We start from the raw sequence: 16173 nt of genomic DNA on the forward strand, positions 1-16173 counted from the left end.
GATATTATCCCACCTAAACTAGTCTGCCTTGCACACTACTGATATCAGACCACCTAAACTAGTCTGCCTCGTACACTACTGATATCGACCACCTCAACCCATCTGCCTTGTACACTACTGATATCAGACCACCTCAACCCATCTGTCTTGCACACTACTGATATTATCCCACCTAAACTAGTCTGCCTCGTACATTACTGATATCGACCACCTCAACCCATCTGCCTTGTACACTACTGATATTATCCCACCTAAACTAGTCTGCCTCGTACACTACTGATATCAGACCACCTCAACCTATCTGGCTTGTACACTACTGATATTATCCCACCTCAACTAGTCTGCCTTGCACACTACTCATATTATCCCACCTAAACTAGTCAGCCTTGTACACTACTGATATCAGACCACCTCAACCCATCTGCCTTGTACACTACTGATATTATCCCACTAAACAAGTGTGCATTGTACACTACGGATATTATCCCACCTAAACTAGTCTGCCTTGCACACTACTGATATCAGACCACCTCAACCCATCTGTCTTGTACACTACTGATATCAGACCACCTCAACCCATCTGCCTTGCACACTACTGATATTATCCCACCTAAACTAGTCAGCCTTGTACACTACTGATATTATCCCACCTAAACTAGTCTGCCTTGTACACTACTGATATCAGACCACCTCAACCCATCTCTTGCCTATCCCACCTCCAACCACTGCCTTGTACACTACTGATATCCCACCTCAACCCATCTGCCTTGCACACTACTGATATTATCCCACCTCAACTAGTCTGCCTTGTACACTACTGATATTATCCCACCTAAACTAGTCTGCCTTGCACACTACTGATATTATCCCACCTAAACTAGTCTGCCTTGCACACTACTGATATTATCCCACCTCAACTAGTCTGCCTTGTACACTACTGATATTATCCCACCTAAACTAGTCTGCCTTGCACACTACTGATATTATCCCACCTAAACTAGTCTGCCTTGCACACTACTGATATCAGACCACCTAAACTAGTCTGCCTTGTACACTACTGATATCAGACCACCTCAACCCATCTGCCTTGTACACTACTGATATCAGACCACCTCAACCCATCTGCCTTGCACACTACTGATATTATCCCACCTAAACTAGTCTGCCTTGTACACTACTGATATCAGACCACCTCAACCCATCTGCCTTGTACACTACTGATATTATCCCACCTAAACTAGTCTGCCTTGTACACTACTGATATCGACCACCTCAACCCATCTGCCTTGTACACTACTGATATCAGACCACCTCAACCCATCTGCCTTGCACACTACTGATATTATCCCACCTAAACTAGTCTGCCTTGTACACTACTGATATCAGACCACCTCAACCCATCTGCCTTGTACACTACTGATATTATCCCACCTCAACTAGTCTGCCTTGTACACTACTGATATTCGACCACCTGAACCCATCTGCCTTGCACACTACTGATATTATCCCACCTCAACTAGTCTGCCTTGTACACTACTGATATCATCCCACTCTCAACCCATCTGCCTTTGCACACTACTTGATATCAGACCACCTCAACCCATCTGCCTTGTACACTACTGATATTATCCCACCTAAACTAGTCTGCCTTGTACACTACTGATATTATCCCACCTCAACTAGTCTGCCTTGCACACTACTGATATTATCCCACCTAAACTAGTCTGCCTTGCACACTACTGATATCAGACCACCTAAACTAGTCTGCCTTGTACACTACTGATATCAGACCACCTCAACCCATCTGCCTTGTACACTACTGATATCAGACCACCTCAACTAGTCTGCCTTGCACACTACTGATATTATCCCACCTAAACTAGTCTGCCTTGTACATTGATATTCGACCACCTGATATCTGTCCCACTACTGATATTATCCCACCTAAACTAGTCTGCCTTGTACACTACTGATATAATCCCACCTCAACTAGTCTGCCTTGTACACTACTCATATTATCCCACTTCAACTAGTCTGCCTTGCATACTACTGATATTATCCCACCTAAACTAGTCTGCCTTGCACACAACTGATATCAGACTACCTAAACTAGTCTGCCTTGTACACTACTGATATCGACCACCTCAACCCATCTGCCTTGTACACTACTGATATCAGACCACCTCAACCCATCTGCCTTGCACACTACTGATATTATCCCACCTAAACTAGACTGCCTTGTACACTACTGATATCAGACCACCTCAACCCATCTGCCTTGTACACTACTGATATTATCCCACCTAAACTAGTCTGCCTTGTACACTACTGATATCGACCACCTCAACCCATCTGCCTTGCACACTACTGATATTATCCCACCTCAACTAGTCTGCCTTGTACACTACTGATATCAGACCACCTCAACCCATCTGCCTTGTACACTACTGATATCAGACCACCTCAACCCATCTGCCTTGCACACTACTGATATTATCCCACCTCAACTAGTCTGCCTTGTACACTACTGATATTATCCCACCTCAACCCATCTGCCTTGCACACTACTGATATTATCCCACCTCAACTAGTCTGCCTTGTACACTACTGATATCACCACCTCACATTACACTACTGATATCAGACCACCTTAACCCATCTGCCTTGCACACTACTGATATTATCCCACCTCAACTAGTCACCCTTGCACACTACTGATATTATCCCACCTCAACTAGTCTGCCTTGTACACTACTGATATCAGACCACCTCAACCCATCTGCCTTGCACACTACTGATATTATCCCACCTAAACTAGTCTGCCTTGCACACTACTGATATTATCCCACCTCAACTAGTCTGCCTTGTACACTACAGATATTATCCCACCTAAACTAGTTTGACTTGCACACTAGTGATATTATCCCACCTAAACTAGTCTGCCTTGCACACTACTGATATTATCCCACCTAAACTAGTCTGCCTTGCACACTACTGATATTATCCCACCTGAACTAGTCTGCCTTGTACACTACTGATATTATCCCACCTCAACTAGTCTGCCTTGTACACTACTGATATCAGACCACCTCAACCCATCTGCCTTGTACACTATTGATATCAGACCACCTCAACCCATCTGCCTTGCACACTACTGATATTATCCCACCTAAACTAGTCTGCCTTGTACACTACTGATATTATCCCACCTCAACTAGTCTGCCTTGCACACTACTGATATTATCCCACCTAAACTAGTCTGCCTTGTACACTACTGATATCGACCACCTCAACCCATCTGCCTCGTACACTACTGATATCAGACCACTTTAACCCATCTGCCTTGCACACTACTGATATAATCCCACCTCAACTAGTCTGCCTTGCACACTACTGATATTATCCCACCTCAACTAGTCTGCCTTGTACACTACTGATATCAGACCACCTCAACCCATCTGCCTTGCACACTACTGATATTATCCCACCTAAACTAGTCTGCCTTGCACACTACTGATATTATCCCACCTCAACTAGTCTGCCTTGTACACTACAGATATTATCCCACCTAAACTAGTCTGCCTTGCACACTAGTGATATTATCCCACCTAAACTAGTCTGCCTTGCACACTACTGATATTATCCCACCTAAACTAGTCTGCCTTGCACACTACTGATATTATCCCACCTGAACTAGTCTGCCTTGTACACTACTGATATTATCCCACCTCAACTAGTCTGCCTTGTACACTACTGATATCAGACCACCTCAACCCATCTGCCTTGTACACTACTGATATTATCCCACCTCAACTAGTCTGCCTTGCACACTACTGATATTATCCCACCTAAACTAGTCTGCCTTGTACTCTACTGATATTATCCCACCTCAACTAATCTGCCTTGTACACTACTGATATCAGACCACCTCAACCCATCTGCCTTGCACACTACTGATATTATCCCACCTCAACTAGTCTGCCTTGCACACTACTGATATCATCCCACCTCAACCCATCTGCCTTGTACACTACTGATATCATCCCACCTCAACTAGTCTGCCTTGTACACTACTGATATGAGACCCTTTTCAGGGTTCAAACCAACTGAAAACTGACTTTCCAACTCAAACAGAGATCATCTTGCCTTCATCTCTTATTAAAAGATTGTCCTTTTCAGCAAAATTTTAGAGCTTTGACTGTTGTAATACTCTGGTAATTTGTAAGAGTCATAATTCTGAAATTCATGTCAAAACCCTTGTGTCATCCAACAGTGCCAGGCTGGTTTACACTAACTGGTTAGAAACACATTTAGAGAATAGGTGCAAATAAACAACACCTGCTTACTAAGACAGCATAATATGTGAATATAACACCAAATTATGTTTTATAGAAATTTATCAGCATGTTCATTATCAAAATGTACAACAATGTATATATAACAATACTTTCCACAAATACAGTTCAGACTATTATTCTGACGTTGATTCTTTAGACGGCACCTTGAGTTTGAGTGTCAGTTTGGACTTTCTGAACTGGTTGTCAGAACCACTGCTCTCACCACCAGGGGAAGAGTATATATGTGAGGGAGTATACGTCACTTTAGTAGAATAATTGGGATCAGATTTTGCAAAGTCAAATGGGTCATGATCTTTCGGACTTTTCTGAGTCTTTCGTTTGCGTTTATGCTTAGACTCTTTGTCCTTATGTTTTTCAACAGGTTTTTCCATATAACCCGGTTCTTCCCTGATTGACACTTTATCACGTTTAATTTGCAATTTAAGTCCTGGCTGCCTTTTAATTTTCAACTTAATTCCTTTATTAGGATCACTGATACTTGTGACTGCCATAGTCTGAGGTTCCTCGAAAGACTCCTCTTCTGACTTCTCCTCTGATTCCTCCGACTCCTCGTCCCACTTCCCTCTTTTCCCTGAACCACCTTCCTCCCCACTCAAACTATGCTCACTGTCCGCTTCACCATGCACTTCTTCCTCCTCCTCTTCCATCAAGAAGTCGTCATCATCTTCTTCATCTTCATTTGGGTAAGTCACAGGAGGTTGTCGAGGAGTCTACGTCGAGTGTCAGGGAACAAAGTTCGCTGAGATTCCTCATACAACCTTGTCTGTTTCTCAATTTCTCTTCGCTGTTTTTCCTCATATATTCGCCTAATTTCATCCTGTCTACGCTGTTGTTCTTCCTCATACAGCTTCCTCTGTTTCTCTTCCTCCAGCCTGAGCCTCTCCTGAATCACTCGCTGTCTTCGTTCTTCCTCTTCTCGCTTTAATCTCTCAATCCGTTCACGCTCTCTTCTCTCTCTTTCAATCTTCTCTCGTTCACGCCGTTCTTTCTCCTCTCGCTCTCTTCTCTCCTTCTCCAGCTTCTGTTGAATCCGTACCTGTTCCATGAAGTCCTCAAGAAGTTGTTCACCACTTTTTGCCCCCTCCCCCTCAAACAACTTGACAATCTCCTCCTTCTTCTCTATCTTGAACATGTGTCTCTGCTTTGGTTCTGGCATCCTTCTGGACAGTGAGTCACCAAAATATTCATACAATTCTTTGTATATTTCACAAGGAGTCTTTTTTACACACAAAAGTTTCTGTCCCACTGTTGTCTGGTGTACCTGAGTCTTCTGCATCAGATTGGAAGTATTGCTTTTCAAAGTCGTTGTTTCTACGCTTTAACACTAACTCCGCAGCAAGCTGAAAAAAACCCAAAAAAAACCATAAGAGCTTCAGGGGTTAAACCATCATTCAACCATGTTATAACAAGGGTTGCACAATGATAAGGAAAGATGAAATGTGGTTTGAGGTCATGATCAAGATTATTGCACTTACAAAGGTGTGTGCATGTGTTAGTGTGGCTTCTTATGTTAGTCGGGACATTATCATGCTAGGTCACTGAAACACCCTGCTGTAGCTATGCATGAATACCCGACTCAGGTTGACAACTGATCCACAGCAACTAATGTTTGAAGAGGCCACTAAGGAGATCAGGTGATCTGGCCCAGTCACTTCATCATTGATCCCAAAATTGATGAGATCAGTGATCATGATCTCTATCACTGGACTGTCAGCTCCAGGCTCAATCATTTACCGACTGCCGTCATATATAACATATGTCATACTTGAGATTACACTTTCTCAGTAACGTACAGAGTCTCGTACTTTCATAGTTTGAGAATATGTAATCCCAGACATGAAATATATTACATATCTTCTAAATGGCAGTGTATTCATAGCTTTCTACCATCGGAGCCATGCCAATTTACACTTGCAACAGGGGTACACAAAATATGTGACCTTGACCACCAGTTGTCAGACTTCCGTTCTTGTGGAAGCCACAGTGGCTAAGTAGGTTAGATTGCTGACTTGATGTGCTCTCGATTTGGTGCCATTTTTGAGATTGTGGATTTGAATCCAAGATGGGAATCAGCCTAAGAAAAAGTGCTAAAATTTGTACTTTGCTGAGAAATTGTAATCCCAAATATAACAAATGTTAAAATTGTTGAATTCAGTATTAATTTGTTTGTTTATTTGTTGTTTAACACCACACTGAGCAATATTCTAGCTATATGGCAGTGGTCTGCATATAATCAAGTCTGGACCAGACAATCCAGTGTTTGAACCTAAGATGTTCCACTCTATTGACTTGAGCAAACAGGAAAGTCAAGGAGACTGTATCATAGTATATGACAGATGAATCATTAGGACATGTACCATGATACAAGATGACTCGTGACCGTATCTTCCGTATCATTGCACCTTGTCTACGTACCAGTAGTGCTCCATGCACCTTGAAGGCATCAGCCCTGCTGATAGCGTTGCCCATAGACAGGTCCTCCATGGTGGCACACAACCTCGGCATGAAGGAAGACAAGTGAGGCAGGATTATCTCCTCTACTTGCTGTGAAAGACAGAGTGAGAAATTCAGGCTACAGCATTAATCTGTTGTTGAAGAAACAAATCAAACACAAAGTTATTTTACTGTAAAATACCTATATGTTACACTAAATATTTATTAGATTTGTATAAATATTTTCTTCACAAATAAGGTTGAGGACAGAAATTTATCTTCATGTTATATTTTTTGTGAACAGACTGTTCAAAGCACCAGGTTACCAAGACAGAACATGCAGAGGCCCAGATAAGCTGCGTATCCGGGTAAAATACGCATAGAAAATTTCCAAATACGCATTGAAAAATAATTGTTGCGTACCAATTACGCATTTAAACTGTTAGATACGCAAAGAGTTTAAAACAAATGCGTACGGAATATACTTATAAAAATCGCTTGCGTAATGAAAAAGACATCGATTGCTATCAATTTGTACTGTTAGTATAGGACAAGTGTTGTACTGTCAGTATAGGATGACTGATTTTTTATGAAATCATTTCCCTTATATTTAAGTTGGTTTTGAGTAGGTATCACATAAGGCAGAACATACATGCTTAGTCAACTTACTCAATGACACAATACTTAGGTGTGTAAAATGACTGAAATACGCACATATGTGAAAGCAGCGGGTAACGGAAAATGAAATACTCACTCAACATTCATAATACCCACTCCAAAAAAATACAGTGGGTACAGTACCCACATTAGCTAAATCTTATCTGGAGCTCTGACATGTATCAGAAAAGGTACCACTGTGAAAATCTGTGTTGATATATGGCATTAACAGATTCTAACAATGGTAGCATTATATTTCAAATTTAACATTTTCCCATGTTTTTGATTAAACAAGGTTAAACTGTAAATCAATTTGGATGGGAGGGTTTCTGAAATAATGGAATCTGAACCAACAAGGTTTCACCGTTACCAAAACCCCAACATGTTCTTGGAGTACATCCCCTAGCTTCAGTAAGGCAGGCCTGTCTGCTAGTCCAAGACCACTAATGTACAGACCACTAGTACAGTCTCCATTGAGGATTGACATTAGCGGGCTATAATTCTGAAACAGTTCTTGCATGCTTCAATTTGGCAATGAACCAGCTCTGAAAAAATCTGACAGAAAAAAACCACAACAAACATTTTTGTCTACTTCAAAGAGTACTAGTTGCAAACTCTGAAGACTAGGCTTGTTTCTGTACCAGGGTGTCCTCACCTTACAACCTAGAGACAACAGCCCCATGATAGCACCGTAATGTGAGCAGTGGGGCTTTGTCTGATCATGAATGGTCTCCTTTAGGTTCTTCTCTGTGTTGTAACGTAGATGGTTCAGGGGACTCGACCAGCGACTGAAAGTTGAATGGAGAAGGGTGAGCCAGAGAGAAACAAGGACACAAGACAGTTCCCCAATAACCTGTGAAAGTGTCCATATCAATGGAAGACGCTTTTTTCTAACCTCATATACATAACACTATTAGATATATTCATTGAGGACTTACTACTTTCTGAAACAGCTATGGAGTTCATTACTTGTAACAAGTACTAGCACAAGAAGATAGTGAAGCATCTGACAGTGTTTCATACATCTTAAATGTTTATACGCAGTAATTAATATAAGTAGTTCCAAATGATGAAATAGCATATTTCATTCCTAAACATGCACACAAATTTTTTGCATCCGGTGGACACTGACAGACAAGGAAGCTTTTATTTATAATGAATGTGGATTGTTGGGTACAGCTAAGGGAGGCAACTCTTCACAGCAAATTGCAATGATATATCAAAATGAGTACATTTAAACCATCATCCAGTATCCTAGAAACCCATTCAAACTTCTGTAGTCTCTCAGTCATTCTTTGGGCACATTTTTTAATGAATTTAATCACACGTTCAACTGATAGTGAGATACAAGTTGGTCACGGGTGATGTAAACAGAAAAGACTCTTTTTGTAATTATGTATCATTAACTGCTATGTTTCCATGAGCATTAACATTATATGCTAATGTTCCTGAAAGTGACCACCGATCTATAAGCCAACATGTTTATTCTAGTGGTACATATAATACATGGTGTACACTGTATGTTCAAAGCTATCCTGTGTGTCTATTCCAGGATGAGAGAGTAAGTGAAAAATGGGCAACTCACGTCACAATCTGAGCCAACAGCCTGGCAGCGTAGTCTCTGAGTAGCCAGTGGTCATTGCGAGGGTAGATGGATACAGCCAGGGGCTCTAGGACACAATACAGCACAGCCTGCACCAGTAGATTCAGCTGAAACACAAGGCTCATTGATCCACTCTCTTGAAAAGTGCCTAGACCCCCTAATATTTCAACAATTACACATCAGACCATGGGGAAACAAAACACCTCTGGTGATAATCTTGAATTTCTCCTAAAGACAAATGTCTCAGAACTCAGTAACTCTCACCACTATTCTCTCCTCAGCAAGGTGGAGCACAGTTTTCCACAACAAAGGGATGAAAAGTGCCACTAAGACGTTGCACAGATTAACTTATTCCACTTACTTTAACACATTCCTGGGATTTATACAGATTCCAAACTTAGTGCCCTTAGCAGGAAAGCTTTAAAAAAAATATTTTTCTGATAATAGGTCACATTTCGCAAGTTCAAGTATGATTCACTTAATGCAACAACATAAACTAATCATAAAAGAACTGGTCAACTCTACAGACAACTAACATTAGTAATAACATATTATTTGGTAAATTCTTATCTGATTTTCAGACATTTCCTGCAGAATTTGTGCCAAACATCAGCCTATGAACAAGTCTGGTATATCCATAGATTTAATTAACAGACATTACGTTATTGGTTATATATTTTCCAGTTCAATAAAGGCTCAAGTAAATGGTCATTCATTTTCATGATACACAAGTAACTATGCCATATCCACATGTTAGCTTGACTCCTATAACAAGCATGGGGTACTGGGTACCTGGTCCTGTCCCATAATTCCATGCATGAAAATGAATAGATTGTTTCAAATGACAAGTGTCGTAAGTCAACAATTATTCACATTCTTTTTAAAAAAGTGCATGTAATGAAAAGCACAAATACAAGGTATAACAATAATGAACAGCTTGTTAGTTACACCCTTGAAACTTGTTGCCTTGAAAATGCAATAAAAATATTCCACATCACAAATGTCACAAGTTCAATCCATGTCTGGAAAACAGTTTAAAAAACAAAGAAATGTTTTTTATTAATTATGCTCCCGAAAAGGGCCCCACATCTTGAAATCCAAATCATTGCCTTAGGAATGCAAAAGGAGTACACATTTCCAAATTCACCTGTTCATTGCAGGTTTGATGAATAAATGATGTACAAAAAGTCTCATTAAGGAACATTTGACGGTTTCTGAGTTGTAAATGGAAGAAACAAAATGTAGGGCCGGAACCTGTTTCTAGGTGCATACTTACATATGGCTGTGGTTCCAGGTAGACGTTGGGGTTGTGAACAAGTGCCTTCACGGTATGCAGCAACTTGGTCAGCTGACACAAGTCATGGCTCACAGTCTTCACCTGCAGTCAAAGTATACTGAATGAACACTGATGTATGACCAACTCAGCAATATTCCAGCTGTACTACAGATACAAAAGGGTTGATATTATGAGCAGCATCCAATGCTTCTGACTAAAATGGCAACAAGTGTTTGCCACTAATATGGCAATGTCCCCCGCCGCTAAAGAAGAATGAATATTTATAACATATTTACTACTATATATTTTTGGGTCACATACAAGAAATGACTGGTGTCTGCATAATCACCCAATGTAGGCTGTCAACATAATTGGAGACATTGGGTACACAGTTTTAGTAGATATCGCCCTTACATAAGTTTAAAAAGTGGTCACATTGTCGTGGTGACCTTGAAGATAAGGTCAAGGTCACCCAAATCAAATGTTGTATGCGTAATCCCCATTGTAGGCTGTTATTAAATTTGAAGACATTGGGTACGACAGTTAATGAGTAATCGCGTTAATAAGAGTTTGATAAGTGGTCGAAGTATTGTGGTGACCTTGAAATTAAGGTCAAGGTCACCAAAATCAACTGGTGTCTACGTAATCCCCCAATGTAGACTGTCACCAAATTTGAAGACATTGGGTACAACAGTACGTACATCCCGATTCTTGTTAACAACAAGAATTGGGATGTACGTACGGACGCCACTGAATACATAGTCCCCCGTTGCGGCGGGGTAGAACAAACAACCAAGACACACCACTTGATTCATGTTTTCACCTTTTATGACAAGTGAGTCAGTTCGCTTTTTATGCCACTTTTAGCAATATTTCAGCAATATCACGACAGGGGACAACAGAAATGGGCTTCACACACTGTACCCATGTGGGAGTGAGTGTACTAGAAGAAGTGAATGACTAAAGGAACCCAGAACCCCACCTTTATTTCAAACACTGCTAACGTTTATCGTTGCAATTAAAACTGTTTCACTCCGCACGTAAAAATATGTCAACAAGCAGCAAGAAAGAAAGAAAAGCCCAAACATCCATGTAGGAGGTGATGTAGAAAAAGGCACAGTTTACTTACCCCATTGGATACAAAGTTGACAAAGTACGGCAATAAAGGCACTATGTTGGGATTTGACTGAAGATCGTTGAGTGCAGTCTGCAAGAGAAACAGAAATTGAAACAAGCAGAAAATTACTGACAAACATAATTCTTCAGCAAACCTGATCTACTGCAGCATACAAACAACATACTGGCTATGTGTTGAAAGTACAGTCCATAACAAACGTGGTCAAGATCCCATAATACTTATACCCCTTCTACCTTCATTGTGTCGACATCACAACCAAGATAGAATTGGTTTTAGCTTACCTCACACATAAATGTCGCTTTCAGATTGGCTACCCTGCTGTCAATGGCAACTCATTCATTACTCTGTGGTAGTAATTCTTTATTTCGAATAACATTGAATCACGTATGATGTACGGAAATTACCGATGTTTTGCGAATGCAAATCGATGGAAGGGAGATAACTCTAAATCTGTTTTTCTTGTCAGCAAAATCTAGCGATGGCTACAAAAAGATTTGTACCCGTGCTTCAAACAATACAAAATTAACATTACGGTGTTCGGTAAGATAAATACGTTGTTCACTGGTCCCTCGGGGCGCATGGGTTGATGTACCCTCGATGTTAGTTTATGTTCCCCTCGGCCTTCGGGCTCAGGGAACATAAACAAACAGCAAGGGTACATCAACCCATGACCCCCTCTTGACCAGTGAACAACTTATAATGTTCCCATAGTACATACACACCTCCTATAGTCATTGTTTCAACATCCTAGACAAAGACAAAGTATTTATACAACCTCCTACCTTCATTGTGTCGACATCACAGCCTAAGATAGCCTTGGTCATGTTCTCATAGTACTTCAACAAATCATCTGAGAGCTCCTTCTTTACATTCAGCTTTCCTACAATATAAAAGTAAAAACATCCACATGCATTGACCATCCCGTTTATAACAAGCAGCAAGTATAGAACATGTCAGACAACATAATATTTATAATGTTTAACCATTCTGAACAAAGCTAGAAACATCTACTTAAGACTACTGGTATGTGTATTATGCTCAGCTGTTCAATCCTTTTTTCATATTTCTAAACAAATGAGCATTAAGACACTCATAAAATAAAATGAGGGACAAAATAAAAAACTTGAAGAAATGAGAGGGAATATGAAAATGAGGAAATGACTGATTGCATTAACATTAACAGACTTCTTACCTGCAGCAGGCTGACTTGAAGAGACGGTTTTCTGGACTCCCTCCACGACAAGCCAGTGAGCTGAACAGACAAATGTGTGTTTTTTGTAACAAACTTATACCATGTTTCATATTAAAAACTCACATTACCATCGCCACATCTCTGATAGTTATCCATTTACTGCTGGCTGGACATGGTCAACAGAGGCTGATTATGAACACATGCATTTGTATCAGGCTACAGATGTGCAACATGTGCTCAAGTGTCCAACACTCTCACCCTTCAACTCTCAAGACCAATGTTGCCTAACTTCACTAGATTGATGATGTGTGTGCTGTATACAAGACTATGTACCATCTCACTATAGATACTATACCAACATTACAATGGTATTGAGCTAGTTTGTCAAGTGTCAGTTAAAGCAGGGTGTATTCTAGATGATTTGGAATGGAGAGAAAACGACATCACTTTTCTTATTTTGTTTGGTCCATCAATATTGTCAACAGATTAATAATTATGATGAATTTATAGTTGGACCCTATGGGTTAGGGGCATAAAGATTGCTAAGAGAGTTGTTTACTGGACACAGAATCCTGAATCCATAACACATTATAAAAAATGAATGCACAAAGAATATAGACTACATCCAATAAGGAATGTCAGGGTTTTGTACCAACTGAAAATAATTTCCATACAGTGTCATTTCAAAATTACCAGAAACAGGATTCACAATCTTTTTGTCCAAAACCTTTAAAGACTCATTTCAGTTGGGCAACTATATCTCTTATTCACTAACAGCTACTGATCACGAACAGACTTCACTGCTTGTGGTAGAGTACTGTATTCTGGACCGTATTTCAGACATTTCCCTGACAGGCCCATTTCTTAACCTTGGTCTCCTTCAATTAAAAGCTTTCAATCCCCTGAGGTTTTTTAAAATAAATAACTCGGGTAAATTCATGCTGTTAATAATTTTGATTTTGTTCATTTTAATTTTTTTCCTTTATGCAACTTGTTTGAAAACATGTGGGTATTCATTTAGAATACTTTTTAGAATGTTCAGTATGAGTATTACATCTGATATTTGTCTCAGCATACTTCTAAGAGACATTTAGGACATGGGATATTCAAATACTGTGTTCATAATTCATTTCCAGGACCACTGTGATACCTTACCATCTTTCTCGCATCTTATCTTTAATTTCACAATTTTGGAAACATTTTATCAAGATTATACACCCTCAAGTAGATGAATCCAAATTTGCTTCTAATCTTCATTCAGATTATTATTACTGTCATTCTCACATACCTTTAATGGTTGTTTCTCCTATATGTTTTGGAATGTGAGTGTTAAAGGCAATATTGGCCAAATTGACATCCATGTCTTCTACAAAATGAAGGTCACCATCTCTGGTTTGGCGGAAATTGGCAGGTTCCATTGATCCATGACCACATAGAGGCTGAAAACAATTTGTAGTATATCATTCAAATACTCAATAACATCTGTCACACAGGTGAACAGATGGTCACACTTGATCTCAAAGATATGTCCATCATATGCACAGACCGAATGGTGAGTGAGTTGGGTTTATCACCAGTGTAGGACAGTGAGTGAGTGAGTTTAGTTTTACGCAGCACTCAGCAATGTTCCAACTATATGGCGGCAATGTAGGACATAGTTATACATTGGGGTGGAATGCCTGCACTGATGTGAGTCTTAGCTGTTTAACGCTTTAGCGAAATACCACAAGTGTCTTTTTCACTTTTAACCATGGGAGCGGCTGAAAACAATGGAGTCTGGACCAGACAATCCAGTGATCAACATCATGAGCATCTATCTATGAAATTGGGATGCAATGACATGTGTCAACAAAGTCACTAAACGCCCAATACCGTTAGTCGCTACTTATAACAAGCATGGGTTGTTGAAGACTAATTGCTAACCCAGATCTTCATCTGTCTACATCTTGCTGAAACCCATGAGCATGCATATGGTGTAAAAAATGGTGATCCTACACAATGAATGACCAAATGATCAAAACAACAGACCAACAAGAAAAATCTTTCGATTTTTTAAAAGCATTACAACATGAATATTTTCACTTCTGAACCAAACAGTTAGTGCGCATGGTGAGAGAAGTATTTTCTCTACATACTTGTACATCACTTTGCCGTAGAGCTTTGTTGAAGTCTTCAGTTGTCATTCGTTTCCTCTTCGCATGCCGCATAAACTGGGTACAATTCTGCAACACAATCAATGACTGTAATCAATACACTGATGAATTTTTGGAATTCTATTTTCTGCATTATTTTACATGAATGGTCATGAAATTATTCTGTAAATTTGCACATGCATTGATGCATATACCGTTGAAACTTAGACCGCACTTTTACAATGAGTGGGTGAGATTAGTTCTATGCCTCTTTTAGCAATATTCCAGCAATATTCCCCAATGTTGGTTGGGGGACACCAGAAATGGGCTTCACACATTGTACCCATGTGGGGAATCGAACCCGTGTCTTCAGCATGACGAGCGAACGCTTTAATCACTAGGCTACCCCACTGTCCCATTTACAATAATGAGATTACAAGGACAATGATAAGGCTTATTTGACAAGATAACATGAAGGGAAGATTAATGAGTGGCTACCATGGTAACTTCTCTCAGTCTGTAACTGAGATCCTCGCCAAGCAGCGCCGCAGCAGCATCAGGGAGGTCAGCATGACCTGCGGCTTCTGCCATCATCTTCACTGTTTCCTTCGTGATGATGGCATACTTCTTTTCATCAAATGGCTTCTTCTCCTCAGAGGGAGAAGTCACCATGGACTCTGCATTCATGGTATAGATTGAGGTTGGCTTCTGAAAATTACATGATTTATATATCATGATGTGTTTTCATGGAAATACTTAATTAGACTTCAGTCAAGTTCCCAACCAGTCATTTACACAGATAAATCACCATAGTGACTAAATGTTAATTTTTGATAGGTAGAGACTACTAGAGTTGAATGTTTTGAGTATATGTGAACTTATAAGAGAAACATTGGTGATAGTTGTGGCAATGTATATACTAAGGGTTGTCAATATAGCTAAATTGAGAGACGCTGCAGTTTTACTGATACTTGAGATTGCACATGAATAGATGCTTGCCTTTCCAAATGATCCAACTCCATATGATCTGCGGTCGGCTAAATGCACTTTGATAATGGACTAAAATACACGACGAGGTGCTTGAAAGAACAAATCCTCTACAGTTGGCATAAATACTGAAATTAAACACCTACGTTCTCAGAAGGCGTTCATTCAAAGACGGACGCTACTGGTGGCTAGTGTTGAAAAGCCACGAAGTTCAACTATCGTATCAGTGTTAGTTGGAAGATTACGAGGTGGAAGGATGGTACTTTACCTTCCTATATTTCCTCGGAATATTCTACATCTTTCTGCAACCACATAATCCTATTTATCTCCTGGATATGAAATTAATCTTCAATTTTTAATTGACAGTTCCTGGGCACGCCAAACTGCCGCCATTGTT

At 40.0% G+C, this 16173-nt stretch overlaps 1 protein-coding gene across 1 annotated transcript; it reads right to left on the reverse strand.

Annotated features, from left to right (window-relative positions):
• Positions 1-4379: 4379 nt before the first annotated feature.
• On the reverse strand, positions 4380-16173 carry LOC124290945 (TAF6-like RNA polymerase II p300/CBP-associated factor-associated factor 65 kDa subunit 6L). Its single transcript, XM_046727793.1, is given in 14 exon segments — positions 4380-5040; positions 5043-5563; positions 5565-5698; positions 6774-6902; positions 8104-8236; positions 9034-9158; positions 10328-10429; positions 11457-11534; positions 12248-12345; positions 12658-12717; positions 13946-14096; positions 14793-14879; positions 15288-15497; positions 16045-16173. Coding segments are annotated over 13 exon segments (2376 nt in total). The 5' UTR covers positions 15477-15497; positions 16045-16173; the 3' UTR covers positions 4380-4471.

The sequence above is a fragment of the Haliotis rubra genome, unplaced genomic scaffold (assembly GCF_003918875.1).
Source record: "Haliotis rubra isolate DU_JTF1 unplaced genomic scaffold, ASM391887v1 Scf1129, whole genome shotgun sequence".
Taxonomy (NCBI): Eukaryota; Metazoa; Mollusca; class Gastropoda; order Lepetellida; family Haliotidae; genus Haliotis; species Haliotis rubra.